General features: G+C 42.1%; 2 protein-coding genes across 4 annotated transcripts in view; one reads left to right on the top strand and one right to left on the bottom strand.

The window, feature by feature from the left end:
- Positions 1–945, top strand: part of znf236 (zinc finger protein 236) — a 51,783-nt gene extending 50,838 nt beyond the window's left edge. For all 3 annotated transcript variants that reach the window (XM_079729204.1, XM_079729205.1, XM_079729203.1), the window contains exon 32: positions 270–945. In XM_079729204.1, the coding sequence (XP_079585330.1) occupies positions 270–388 (119 nt within the window). In that variant the 3' untranslated portion in view covers positions 389–945. The remainder of the gene's footprint in view (positions 1–269) is intronic.
- A 1,611-nt stretch (positions 946–2,556) lies between these two features.
- LOC307070602 (myelin basic protein-like) lies at positions 2,557–14,962 on the bottom strand. Its single transcript, XM_079729124.1, has 6 exons — positions 14,839–14,962; positions 7,338–7,442; positions 7,158–7,184; positions 6,749–6,778; positions 5,294–5,374; positions 2,557–2,917 (listed from the first exon to the last, which is right to left on the bottom strand). Exons 1-6 carry the CDS (start codon positions 14,956–14,958, stop codon positions 2,885–2,887), a joined length of 396 nt encoding a protein of 131 aa, XP_079585250.1. The 5' UTR covers positions 14,959–14,962; the 3' UTR covers positions 2,557–2,884.
- Between the last annotated feature and the right edge of the window lie 4 nt (positions 14,963–14,966).

Genomic DNA, 14,966 nt, shown 5'->3' with positions numbered 1-14,966 from the left:
TTCCCCTTCTTTTTTTTGACAACGCCATTTCCAAGTTCTGAAACTAAAGTATCCTCCGAACAAACTTTAAACTTTGCTCGATTTTGAGTTGGTGTTTCCAGACGAAGTGGTTTGAATGGCAAAATCTGCAATGGACATTACCATTATTTTTATTCAACATGCACTTGATCCACAACAAACCCGCCTTACCCTTCCCCCACCCTGCCTCCCCCTCTCTCACCCTGCATCACCCCCTCCCCCCCCCCCACCCCGGTCTTCGTCCCCAACAGGTCAAATGCAGGATGGGTCGCTGGGCCAAGACGACCATGTGGGCCAGGCGGAGGTGACCACAGACCTGGACCTGGTAGTGGTCCCGGAGGCGTCCGAAAACTGGCACGTCTTCTCCTAACCTCCCCCCCCCCACCCCTCAGCTCCCCCTACTGCGACCAAGCATGAAACCCTTAGCTCTTCACTTTATAATGCAGGGAGCGCGGTGAGTATTCTGAAAGCACTTGAAGCAAGCACTATGTACAATTTAAAAGAACAAAAAACGAAGCGAAAAGAGTTAAACAAAGGACCTTCCTTTAGTCTGGAGTCCGTTAGATCTGTTGCAGACCTGGTGGCTTTTTGATGTTTCAGGGCCCCGGTGACTCATTAATGTTCAGAGTCATTGTAAATAAACACCCCCCTTTTTGATTGAGAGAGAAAGGACCTTATTTATACTCTATGTTTAAGTTTGCGTGTTTTTTTAATAGTTCAGTCTGGCATCATTTTGTTGTTATTTTTGTATTATTGTCAGTTTTTACACTGCATTGCATTTTGTAAATAATGTATATGGATATATTTTTGATTGAACACCAAGACACAAGGTGGTTTGTGAATATGTGAACGGTAGCATAGATTTCCATTTTTATGATAAAGCCAAACTAGTGTACAGCCTTTTTTAGTTGGGAAGATTTTATTTTGTATCGGTCATGTATTTAATAAAGTAAGGCATTTTTCTACGAATTTAAACTTGTCTTTCTATTTTATACCATGAAAAATAATCATTATTTAAATGAATTCCACTTTTGAATCCAAATAATGATTGCATTGTCCAAATGGGAAACACACTTTCTAGCATTATCCCTCTGATGTTCTCAATGCTAAATCATATTTACTTAAATAATAATCTCTCTCAGCTATTTATTCTCATAATAAGATTACTAGCAACTTTTTAGTGTTACGATATGTTATGTAAAATATGATATGCACAGGATATCAAAAACATCGACACTCATATTTGGTTTCATGGTTTTTAATTAAATTATTTTACATATTTGTTTCAAGTTAAGTGACTGGTCATGTTTATTACAGGTAGAGCATTCAGTTGATTACATAGGGGGCCTTGAGTTTTAATATACATTCATTCACAGGGCCCATAGTCCAAGGGAACTCAAATCTTGTGTACACACTTGATTATACAGCCTTCAGACCTAAGCACACGCAAGGAGTTGAGAAATGCATGACGGATAACAGTCCGTTTTTTGTATTTTTTCTACATGATAAACTATCGAAACCACATTATCTGGAACCATTCACCATTTACGAGTTAGGGCAACCTTTCAACATTCAGTAAAGAGCACCTTATTGAAATGTGTGTTGTTTTTTTAAATAATTTTATAATCCACACAGTAGAAAAACACAGCACCTAGTTTATATGTTGGTAGCGGAAAGCATAATGGATACAAATAGATGAATTGCATTTGAGTTGAATTAGTTGTGCTATGTGTCTGCAGTTGTCAAGGGAAATCCATTTTCCACCATCATTGTTCAGGCGCTGTCTTTTGTATCAGACTGAGCGCAGAGTAAATGTTGTTTCAGACAGCAACAACGGTTCACAACATAATGTTTATGACATTATAGAAGACTTCATCACACACTATTATTTTATGAATTGGAGAAAAAGAAACACAGCTGGGGACAATGTTAGACATTGCAGAATTATCCATTTTATTGGAATTCAATGCATTTATTGCAAACATAGATTTTATATCGCCCGATGTTTATTCAGTGTTCACCTCAAAGCTTTACAGCAGGTCACATTGTTTTATTAACAAACGTAGATCAGACATCACATTGAAGACAGAACACATGTTTGACCCCATGAGGGTCTAAAGATGAGAGGAGGAATACAAACATGATGAACATGTTCCATTAAAACGTGTAACGTTAAAACCATGTTAGATCGGTTTAGAACATAAATCATAGCGACACGTAAACAGGGTTCTTGGAGAAGACACGACAACGGAGAAGACGAGACAAAAAAACACCTCTTAAAAAATAAATGATTCAGAGCAAAACCCGTTCTTCACACACACACAAGGGTTGTCCGCGGTCAGGTCAGAAAGACCTGCGACCGGCCCTCTACTTCCTGTTCGGGTGACGTCCGCTTCAGCCAACTTTTATGTGAGCAAAACGACTAAAGACACAGACACTTTTGAAGCACATGTAACGAGAGGCCCAGCAGGTGTCCAATCTGCGCTGCGCTTGTGAGAGAATGCAGGAACCACTGCAGCAAACACAATACAACGCCGACGAACACTACATGGGACTCTGGGACTGGGGGGGGGGGGGGGGGGGGGGAGCAGGCACAGATTGTAATATCTAGCAGCCGCATGGGGAGAGGGAGGTGAGATCAAGGTGGTAAGGGTGAGGTCGTAGGACAGTTAAGGCAAGTGTTAGCGTGTTAAGATGCAGGAAACAGTTGAGGTTTTGGAGAGTGAGAGGCACGGAGATATTTTAGTTTCTTCATTTTTTTTTTCCCTCTCTCGTTCGTCCCTTGCTGTTGTTGTTTTTGTTGTTGATGACAGGGGTTGGGCCCGCGTTGCCGTTGGAAGAGGGTAAGCTTCCATCAGGGACTTCTTCAGCGCTTGGCTGGTGAAGCACTTCTGCTTCCCTGCAGGACGGATGGAGAAGCTGAGTTAGAGCATATCTGGGCATGTTCTTCCTTCTGACCGCTGGTACATCCAGAATTTATACAACAGTGGTTTCATTTGGAAATCTGCAATGCTAATCTATGGTTAGTAACTTTGTGAGCTACTTGCAGATGTTTTGCTATGAAGTCATTGAGCATTTTGTTAGCGATTGAACGCGCAGTAGTTTTTCTGATGAGAAAATAATTCCGAGCCACTATTATCTTTGACAAGAGAGAGATAAAATTTAAGAGAAAATCAAATGGAACTGAATAACAATATTTGCATGCCCCGGGTTAAAGCACGTTGCAAGGCAGGCCCTGCCAAATCGTATTTGCATTTTGACTTGAAACACAACGCCTGATGACGCAGACCCTAGCAGTTCCTCTTCAGTTGTTTTCTCCAAAAATAAATGTACAGATTAGGCTTCCTGTGTTTGTGCTAAACCTGTGTCACATGCAAAGAGATGCAATTTCCCCCTTGGCTAGATCAGATGGTCGGAGAATAGAAGAGAGGGAGGTTGTGAGTAGCAGGAAGATTATACAAATGAGACAAATCTTTGTGGAAAATGGCTTTAAAAGACCAGAAATCCACATCTTCTTTGTCTCCCCCTTCAGAAGACAAGGCCATGGAAGCAGCCTTTGTTCTGACGCTTTACTCTCTGCAATTGGAAATAAATTCATTATCTTCCATTGAAATTGGAGGAGGAAAGTGGAAGCTATTTAACACACAGCTAGAGTTCTGCGATGTAACGCAGAGACGTTGGAAGTGGAAATGGAGACCGATAGATTGGGAGAATACTTGGAAAAGAGGACGGCATTGGTGGGGTTTTGTGTCCGTTGCTGTTCTGGGCAGTGTTGCGTGTGATTATGTGCAGAGAGATGGTTAGTGTTCAGGGCGAGATTGAGCTCCAACTCAATGCTAATTAGCTGTACCAGAAGGGTTTAAAAATAAGTGGCACAAAAGTTAAACGCTGGATGCGCTAGACCGCGCTGATGCGGTCTTTAGGAAACGTGAAAACGTCTTAGGTCCAGCCAGACAGTAACTGTAATTCCTGGGGACGGGGACGGATGGACGGACACAGGAGAAACAAATTGTGGCAACAAATCGCCATAGATGTCCGGGAAACAGATTATAACAAACACAGTATAACTTCATCAAAAGAAGAGAGGCAGTTCAAGCCCATGGGAGTAAAAAACACAAAGGCCACAGATGGGGAGAGGGTGAGGCGGAGAGAGTGGGAAGTGTGTGGCGTTTTGGGACTAGTCTGGTGGAACTAGCCACCAGATTGTAAACAGGCTTGAGTGGATGGGAAAATCATCAGGCCGAGATGAGGGCTAACTCAGACCGCCTTTGATGACAGAGAGACACCCTTGAAGTGAAGGCTTCAGTGGGCCATCTTTTGTTTTAATCCTTTTCTTTCTTTTGCAGTTTTTTCGTCACCTTTCTTTGTAATCTTATTTTTTCTACACCATTCATTCATTGTTTCATTATCTTCCAACCACCCATCACACAATGTCCAAAAATCTGTTGGACACCGAGCTCCTTTTGACGAATAGCCTGACATCGGCTTAAGCCAACCTCATTATTCTTCCAGAACAGACCTCCATCTCCTTTGTTGTGTATTTACGACCATCCTCTGTCCATGTCCTGGTCACTTATTACAGCTTAGTGGTGGTGGTAGCAGCCCAGGCCTATTGTATATACGTATGGAAAGCCCAGCCTTGGATCTAAAGCGTTAATGCTGCAAAGCCTTTTAGCGTGGCCAGCAATATAGACCGCTATGCCCAGGGAGCCTCTGGTGATTTCGTCAGGCCCGGGTACACACGTCTCCTAAGCACTTTGGTGATGATGGAAATGGTTAGGTGGTGCAGCAGAAATATGTGTCGTATTGCATAACGGCTACTCACTCTGAGCACGATATCATCACTGTGGTAGGAAAAGAGCAGCGTCATTTAGTGAAAGAAGAAATTACATTCTTGAATGAGACAGAGACTTTGAGAGAACAAGACAGAATAACTTTAAAGAGAGTTGTATTCGTATGAGAACAAGATCCAATGGGAGTTGGTAGATGAGAGGAATGATTAGTAAAGAAATTCTATGCTTTAATCAAACCGATGCCAGTTGAGCAATAAACTTTGAACAGGGAGATTCTGTTTTTTAATAAAAAAAATACGTCAATAGGAGAAAAAAAATATAGTGGAGAAATGCTATTTGTTTCATCAAATCGACTTCTGGAAGAACGGGACCGACTTAGTGGAGGATGAGCGAGACACAGAGTTAGTGTAGAGAGGGGGGAAGAGGGAGGGAGAGAGAGAGCGAGGGATGAGGGTGAGGCTTTGGAGAGCTTCCATCGTTACCATTTTGAAGATCTTGGTCAGGCTGCCTTTACCATCCCCGGCTGCCGCCTTCTTTGCTTTTGGCTGTGACTTCTGGCTCCCCTGGGGAAACAGGTAGCATAGGAGGGGTCAACGCACAACCTCAGAACCTGGGATGAATGAGTGATGAGTCTCTCCAGGGCTTTAGCGCAAGGCCTTGAACTGACCCACAGGACGAGGGGTTGAATTGATTTTCCTTCCAGCCAGGAAAGATTTATAAAAAATATATCCTTTTCTTTTATTTTACAGGGTAGCAGGGGCTGGAGAAATGATCGTGGAGTTTGAACGGAGATTATAGATCTCCGTTCAAACTCCAGTGTGGAATCCAAACTCGGGGTTAATCAAGCTAATTTAGCTGCTGCAGGACTTGTTTTTCCAGAGCAGTTTTAACAATGTCCGCAGGCTGACATCTGAGTGATCTTGTTTATTCCTCATGGAGAGACTACTCAACTCAGGCGGATGGATGCTGAAATGTGAGCCCATTTCAAGTCCTAACTATTAGGATGAATTACAGTGAGTATGACGGTGGGTGGATGTGTGGGAGGGATTATATTATCACACACTTACCTTACCTAAGACTTCATTCATTCTCTCCTAACCATCACAAACATAAGCACACAAACAAACACACACACACACACACACACACACACACACACACACACACACACACACACACGAACACACACACACACTGACATCTATTGTTTTATGACTTATTCTGTCTGCAACAGACCGGGCTCTGCATAAGATATTTCTAACAGATGAATCGTGGAAAATTAAACCAAGAGAATGAAATTGGAAATACATTTGCCTATATCTTAAAAAAAAGTGTGGATTCACTTTAGCTACCCAGAGCAGAATTCCACTTAACAAGATGAGAAGAAAAAGAAAAAGGGCAGTCATGAATATACAAACAGAAACTGATAAGAGGCCTAGAAGGCAGACAATCGAGAATGGGACGATTGAAGATGAGGTTGGAATGTGTGGAGCGGTGAGATGAGTTTATCGATAACGGGCCAAAACTTATTTAGACGCATGGATAACGGGCCAAACTGCAGATGGGAAAGCCAAGCGCTGGAAATGGGAGGTGAGTGATTTCCTCATTAGGTCAAAGATGTCATGCACCAGAGCAGCTGGGTTGGACTGTCCCTACGGCCAGCTTTAAGAAGCTCTTCTTTTAAAGTTGTCCTATTTATTGATTTTACACTGATTCTACCAGGAGAGCCCTTTGAGATCACAACTAACCCATAACAGCACACGAACCATTAAAGAGGGCCACTTCTGTCCCTGAGCTCATCCTGAAACTTTTTTTTTTCACGAGGTCTGTGCGAGTAATTATATATTTTAGTAGGCTATCAGGGGGGCTAGGAGGGTGACACTCTGAGCTTCTGGGTGCATGACACCTCTGCTGTATATTCCACGCCCAGCACCTACCAGGCCCATCTTAGCTGCCATTCCAGTCCACTGGACATGCAGGACGCAGGGTTTGGAGGGTGAGTGGGGGAGAACGACACACAAAACAGCTATACACTTAGATCTTACTCAGAGCGAAGGGCAAGGGCAGGACAGGGCAGAGGGGCAGGAAAGGGTAGGCGTTGTCGTTTGGGAAAAGAGCACAGGTTCAACAACAGCAAGGTAAAAAAAGACCACATCAAGGTGTAGAAAGAGACAGGGAACACATCAGTTGGAGGAGGACCTACCACAAACGCTATTGCTTTGGTTCTATGTGTTCTTCAAGTTAAAAGGAGGAGTGAACACAACACATCATTACTGTGTTGAAGATATGTTTTTGCAAGGTCTACATTTAGAACTCAGAAAAGAGGGCAAGACAAGCAGGACTCACCCTAGACTTAGGTGGGGCAGGGGACACCTGGGGGAAGGGCGTTTGAACGACAGAGAGTTTGAAACGTTAGTGTACAGCAGAGGCCATAAGTCAGGCAGAGGAAACATAGTTCAGGAATGCAAGTGACGGACAGGAACCCTGTGTGTGTGGGGGGCGGGATGTCTTGTCATAGAGACTCACAATAGTTCTGAAGAACGTCACCACGGCGTTCTCGGTGCCGCGCTTACGGGGAGAGGCGGCGGTGGATTTCTGGGGGGCGGGGGACAGAGCTCCACGGAAGGACCCCTGGAGAGAGACAGGGGAGGATGATGGGAGAAGATGGTAAATAAAGCAGGAAAATTGGGGTGAAAGGAAGGCATTTAAAACACACCAAGGGGAATAGAACGCGGCAAAAATGTAATTGTCCTACGCTCACATACGTCTTCTCTCAAACCTATTAGACGTTGCTTTATCTTTTGGAAAAAAAAAAGGAAAAGCCCAATATGTCAACCTTCAAAGGGAGGAGAGTTGTCTAGTGAAGGCTCCAGTGAATGCCTATGAATAATGAAGGCTGTGTTGTTTGTGGCTGGTGTAGTTCAGTAGCTAGATTGAAAGGTGAATACAATTGTCACCCTCTGTGACTTTTCCTTTTCACTTCAAAGAAACTTCTTCCCTCATTCACATGCAATGGTTCACTGAGTCATTATGTGTGTGTGTCTGATGTTACATAAATGCAACATCAGTGTCATCATGTATTGATCAAAATGTTTAAATGTTTTTTTTCCTAGTATATTCCTGCATATTAGTGGAGGAAATAAGAAATAAGAAATCTGGTTCTTGTTTTTACCCTGGTCACTAGTGTATCATTGCTGTGTCTCGACCAGTGTATTCTTGGACATAAATAATGCTTGAGGAAATCTTCTAGAGAGACAATACATTCCATTATACATGTGCGGGCTCTTTGGTGTGTAGCCTGATTCCTGGTATATTTATCTCTATTATCTATTGACACCAAAGAAAAATGTCAGTGTACTACAGTGAACAGGGAGGCAGATGAAATATGAATTATTAGACACTGATGCGTGTTGGCAGATTGTTGCTGTGGAGTTGTGTTCCCTTTGATACAAGTATTCCCTTCTGCTCCTCACCTCCACTTCTCTCTTTCCCTCTCCTCTCCTCAACTCAAATCCTCTTCTTTCAACTTCTCTCAACTCAGCTTCTCTCAACTCCTCTTCTCTCATTTCCTCAACTCCTCTCTTTCCCTTCTGCTCCTCCCTGCTCCCTGCTTCTCAACTCCTCTTCTCTCTTCTCCTCTCCTCTACTCCTCTCTTCTCCATGCCTCAATTCCTTTCTTCTCCTCTTCTTGTTATTGTTGTTCTCTCAATGTACCTTACTTCTGCTTCTAAACTTTCAGGGTATGGCATTGCCAGGCCATCAGTGACCAAGAGCCCTCTGTGCAGCAAGGAAGGAGCTGATTGCTCTTTGATGTAGCAATGAGGGTAGAATGGAGCTGCGTGTGTGCACATTCAGATAGGAGACTTCAGTGTGTGTATGGGCCTGTCTCTGTGTGTGTGTGTGTGGCAGAAGAGAGAGGTTGAGCTGAGACTAGGCGATGGAAACACACACACACAGACACACACATACATACAGTACATCCCTGCCTGGATATGAAATACATCCCAGCGTAACCCCTTTCACCAATAATTAAGCAGAACACACACATACACACACACGCCCCCACACAAACCCGTTTCGAGTGATGTTCCGAGCTAAGCCTTCCCCCTGGAGAGATCCAGCAGTGTTGAGTCCCCTCAGATGCTCCAACATGTTTTATGTGTGAGGAGAACACTCGTGGGAGCAGCAGGGGGAGCACTCAGTATTCAGCACAATGTACCCCAATTTATTCAAGCTCCCAGTGCACTGCTAAATGATCCCTGCACTCCGAGGTCAGTAGGGCGGCGCTAGGCCAGCAATACACTTAATCACCGGCAACGTTCAATATTTAATCTAAAGGAGATGATGGAGACGAAACAGACACCCCGCCAACGCAGACCAAAGCAGATAAGGGCGCACCTGGAGTTGAAGCTTTTCCATAAAACACACCATTATCACTATCCCCCACAGACACCCCCCCAACCCCTTCTCTTCCCTTTCACACCAATATGGAACACAATCAACTGCTATTTTTTCCGTTCATACCAATCCATTCCCATCCTAAAGAAGGCTTGTTGATAATGCCGTTTTCGATAAGCATTGGTACAATAAGTGGTCAACATGACTGGGATGGTCGTTGTGTCCACTAATTGTGTGCAATTATTAAGCTGCATGTGCTTGTTAGGCTTAATTCTAGACTTGAATAAATATTTCTTGTATGTGCACTCTTCCTTAATCACTGTCTGGAAGGATCTATTAATTTTTGCTTTGTTTTTGGGTGCTTGACGAGAACCCAAATATTTTTTTGTTGTTGTTTACCCCAACCCTTTGTGAAAAAAATTATCAAAAAGTATATAATCAAAAAGAGAAATATATAGAACCAGTGTTGGCATGGACTGCGTACTGATCAATGTCATACAGGAAACAAGGAGGGCCAACACCTGGCAGGGACTTCCTGTTCACTTAGGCGCTGGAGCAAGTTGCAACCCCTGTTGGCCTCGAGAAAACGTGATGAGACACCTCACTGAAAAAGGCTGTGCTCAGAAGAAATTGGTCGTATGTGTCAAGGGGTTTATCTTCAGAGGCAAACATCATCGAATTGTACTGCTTGAGTATTAAACAAACTTTGTAGATGGATCAAGGTTGATGAGGACCTGACACAAGCGAGACCACACTTACCTGTCTCCCTTAGATTGTTAAATTGTGAATATATGTTTGTATATGTATAACAATATACTGTATATGTCAAATCAGGAATTATATGAAGTCGGTAAGTAAGCATTGGGTATACATTTTATCTTGTTATTCATTACCCTTACGCTTTACACCACAGCATGATGACTTTGACTAAAGAAAAGTTACAAAGTTTATTCTTTTTTTTTCAATTATTTACAGATCTAGATCTAGATCACCCACACACATTCCTTTCTTGCTCAGCGTGCAGAGCAAAATGCAAGTAACTTTAGGTGTTGGGAAAGCAGTTGGTTACCCCCCTGATCAAATTATTAGAGATAGCATATATCTAAAGCCAGCACCATGGCTACCTGCCCAGCACTGCTGGTTCCTCTGGAGGCTAATCAGGGCTAGTCTGGTCAATCCTCAGATGAGCGATCAGAAAGGGCTGGTTGAGGTGTAGGAGGGCCAATAGTGGCTGCTCATCCCTGGCCTGTGTGTGACTCAGTCCTGTTGATTACCACCGTCTTTCGGATGAGACGTTAAACCGAGGTCCTGACTCCCTGTGGTTGCTTGGATCCCATTGCACTCATCGTAAACGTAGGGGTGCTACTCATAGTGTCCTGGCCAAATCCCCAGCCTGGCTCTGGCCCTTGGTCTTTGATTGTATTCCATTAATCCTCACCTCTCGTCAGTGACAGCCAGTATGTGATGAGCGTTCTGACACATACTGGCTGCCATGCGTCCCCCAGGATGGTGCTACTTACAGATGGTGGATGTCATACCGCCCCCCGCTCACCACACACACACACACACACACACACACACACACACACACACACACACACAGAAACACACTATGTTAAGCACCTTGGTAGTCTATATGAATGCAATTATTGTTATTAAAGGTGACATATTATTCCACCAAGTGTGAGTGTGATTAGCCATTTCAAGCAAAAACTGTCTTTTCTGACATCAAAAGTGGGCGTGTCCACCTAGATGTATGACGGATAGATGAGCAACGTATGTTACAGTCCACTGGGTAGGCTGGTAGACTGATCTATCCAGCACACATCTAGGTGGACACGCCCACTTGTGATGTCAGGAGAGGCATATTTTCATAACGGCTTGTAATGGCTATTCACATTCGCACCTGGTGGTATAATTTGTCACCTTTAAAGTTGAGTTGTTTTAGTTTCTGTTGACCAACGAACCACCATTCAGTGTGTCTCTGACAGGAATCACGACCCTGCTGTTCAGCAGTGGCGTGAGGGCCTAATACTAACCCTCAGACGGGGAGAGTAAAGGACACCGCGTGGCGGGGACATGTTTAGAATTTACCACGAGGCTCCGAGACAAAGGTTAGTTAGTGGCAGGTACATCTGGGGAGAGAACAGGCGTCGGCTGTTACACCGAGGTAGGGTTAGCGTCCTGTTCAGAATGTGCCACAGCGACACGACACTGGGATACTTGTAACTAAGGATTTAGGAGGAAAGAGGATGGAGTAATTGCAACTTTAGTGATGGAAATACATGTTCTAGATGTGAACTTAAGTAAGGAATTATTTAACCTTGTGAACAAAAGCCCCCAGGCTACACAATGCTAGGATTACTCAGAGAAGAGTCTTATTCATAGTCCAACCCGGCTCAAAGCCTGGACCTGACGTAAATGGCAATATATCTTTTGCAGGTTATTGGACAGTTTTGTTAAAGGTTCACTAGATACAATCCATCAATGAAGAAAAAGTATAGGTGTATCCAAGAATATATATATATAGAATATATCTGATGAAACATCATGCGATGTTTGTTTCTAGCTTTGGAAAGGTATATTTTGGTGACAAATCAAATTTGTACTGCTGTCTTCATCGAGCTGTTAAATTGGAAGTACACACAGTTAAGGGGTTCAAACATTTCAAACATCTTGTTTAAAAATATATATATAACATTGCATGAATCCTTAGTTGCAAAAACTTTCTGACAAATGAGAGGGGAGAGGTCTTTTAATTAGCGGTGTTAGACATGCATTTTTACTTAAATTAATTACACAAAACATTAAAATATGAATCTGTAAAGGGCAAATGGTCAAAAGACAACACACTCAACAGCAAATACATAAAAGATTGAGAATGCAAAGTGTAAATTAAAGTTTTAATCAAACCACAATCCAGAATGTAATTATGGAACCCAGGGTTAGCGGTAAATATACTGGCTAATATTTAACAGGAGACCTAGAAATTGTTACAGGCAGAAAATAGTTAAGCATTAGAAAATAAAAAAGCACAGGGAAGATCTCCAAACTCTCTTCCATGCAAGTACGCACACACACACACACACACACACACACACACACACACACACACACACACACACACACACACACACACACCCACACACACACACACACAGATACACACAAACAAACCGGTACAATAGACGCAAAGATTTGTTTTAGAACAATAGAAATAGACAACCTGAGGTGTGTTAAATTTAGCTGACATCAAAAGAAGGGGAACCCTTCATTCAAGACACTGGGGGTAGATTACAGTGTCATCTTTTGATTCTTAAATATTTTTGGTATTAAAACTGCAGTAACAGTGAATTCCCTCGCCATTCTTATCTTTTGCGGTGTTATTTATGGTTAACTATCAGCTAGTAACAAATTTTTCTGGACGCAAGTCAAGAAAAGACCCGGAAAATGTAGGAATATATTATCTATCCTTATGGAGGGAAGTTCTGCTGGCATAGCTGGTGTTCATGCAAATATTGTTATCCCTAAAATGTTTCCTTATCCTGCTCATTTGAGATAGCGGATGAACTCAGTCCAGTATCATGTCCTGAGGATCTAACATTTTACTGTATCTGATTTAATGCACACTCAACAAAGGATACAATATAAGTACAAATATTTTGGATGTTCCTGAGGACTGGGTCTAGCCAGGTCCTGAAAGCGACACTCACGCCAATATGCAAAAATAACCAATAACTGAAGTGACACATTAGAGCGTAGTCTGAACTTAATTACTGTTGTGTGGTTTGCGCCGTAAGCAACAACCAACACACAACACAAATGTGTCACCCAACGTGGTGGAAAAAAACACTGGGGGTTAGTTTGCTGCATGGCCAGCACATTTTAATCTTGCAATGCGATTGTAATTCTATTTCAATCATTTTTTTCAGCAATAAAAGTAGAAAATGTTGCATTTCCCTGTATTTTGAATCACAGCAGAAAACGATTAGGCTTCAGGCATCAAAGGTAGGGCATTCATGTTCTCATTTATATTTGAGTCATCAAAACGCAGAGCTGCAAGGCAAACGGCCGGTGAAAACATTAACATATATTTCAAATGTTTCTTTTTGGACGAACTTCAAACTTTGTTTTTTTCCGAAGATGAAACATTTGAAAAGCCAAAGAGAACTTATTTCAACAATCTCCAGATATCCTATAACCTTTTTAATTCCAGCCCCTCACAAAAACATCCTTGTTTTCGTAACCTTTCGTGAAATTCCCCAGAAGGGCAGAATCAAAGCGTCCTTTTAACCTGCCTCTCAGCCTTCCAACACTCTGTATGGTAGACACAATATTAGTGAAAATGCATATTGCATTGAGATTGTTCAGCGTTCGACTTTGCAATTTCTCTCAGCCTTAACTGAATCAATCTTGTACTCTCCCTGATTGAAAAAAATCTAGATGGCAGTAATGTAATAGCAATAACATAGGACATGGAAGCAACTGTTGGCACAGTGAGCTGTAAAATCTTTCTTGAAAGGGCAATCAATAATGATTTAAATTGGCTAAGAACCGTTTAACAAACATTTCTGATGGATGAGGCTCCTCAGAGATGCAGTTATTAGTTATTCAGTATTCCGTTTCTGTGAGAATACAGAACTATCAAAGACATAAGAAATATAGCGCTATGTAGTGCAGAATCAAATACTGCCTAGTTACTTTCTGATAGAATACTTATATATACACATGTCTATGTACAGATGTGCATATTTAATTTATGCCCAAACACGTTCCAATTTCTGTACATGTCTGTCTTATACAGTAACATGCATAAGCAAGCAACACTATATATTTGATCATAAACTAAATGGGAGTATCTAGTCTTTGTGAAGTGAAAGTGAGAACTACCCCTACAATGCAAAGTTGTCATAACTCCCTAAATAAAGATGGATCATTTGCGATGAAAATATTAATAATACAATAACAATACAAATAAAATAACCCCAAAGCAAATTTTAGATCAGGCTATTTCTTCAAATCTGCAATGTAGCAGAAATCAGAAATACCTATTATCAGACACATATAACAGTTAAAGAGCATATATTAGATCCTAATCAATACAGCTTTTCTTCCTATTCCTAAATTCTTATACTGAGTTTTTGGAAACATGCTGAAAGCCAAGAGCCACTCAGGGAACCACTGAACAATCTCACTTAATGTATGGCAACTCACATATAAACATATATATATATTCAACATATTTAGTGATTTACTCATACAACTATCTATGTCAGTACCATTGAAACAATAACAAAAACAAAATATACAAGAACACAAGAAAATGAACACTTCAAAGTCACAGCCCCTTGAAAAGGAAAACATAACCCCACCCAAAGTCAGAATCCAGTGTCGATGCAAGAGAGGCTTAGCACTTTCTGAACAACGTGAAACTTTGGCACGACTAAAATGAAAAAGGCAAAGCCACCCGGATAAAAAGGAACATTTAGGAACAGTTTAGCATCAAATGCCTGCAGCTCACTAATCACAAAATGATAACAGTTTTAATTCTAGAGACAGAGTGAGCGTTCAGAATGAACTGTTGCGGCCAAGCTATTACTACCACAAAACTCTTGGGAGTCACCCTCACCTTGCTCTTCCTCTTCTTGTCCCCTCCAAAGAAGGTCCCGATCTGATCCATGAGGGTGGGGGTCTTCTTTTTCCTGCCCAGCCCGAAGGCTGCCTGAGCGGAGCTGCTTGCGGAGGCCATGGTTATTA

This window comes from Pollachius pollachius (genome assembly GCF_949987615.1).
Source record: "Pollachius pollachius genome assembly, chromosome: 1".
Classification (NCBI taxonomy): Eukaryota; Metazoa; Chordata; class Actinopteri; order Gadiformes; family Gadidae; genus Pollachius; species Pollachius pollachius.
Note: the sequence above shows the minus strand (reverse complement) of the source record. Positions and strands in the feature narration are given on the sequence as shown.

Coding starts and splice junctions, on each gene's coding strand:
- LOC307070602 (XM_079729124.1), bottom strand. CDS start 14,958: ATGGCCTCCGCAAGCAGCTCCGCTCAGGCAGCCTTCGGGCTGGGCAGG. Junction 7,185..7,337: donor TGACGTTCTTCAGAACTATT/GTGAGTCTCTAT, acceptor CCCTTCCCCCAG/GTGTCCCCTGCCCCACCTAA. Junction 5,375..6,748: donor TGGCAGCTAAGATGGGCCTG/GTAGGTGCTGGG, acceptor CTGTTTCCCCAG/GGGAGCCAGAAGTCACAGCC.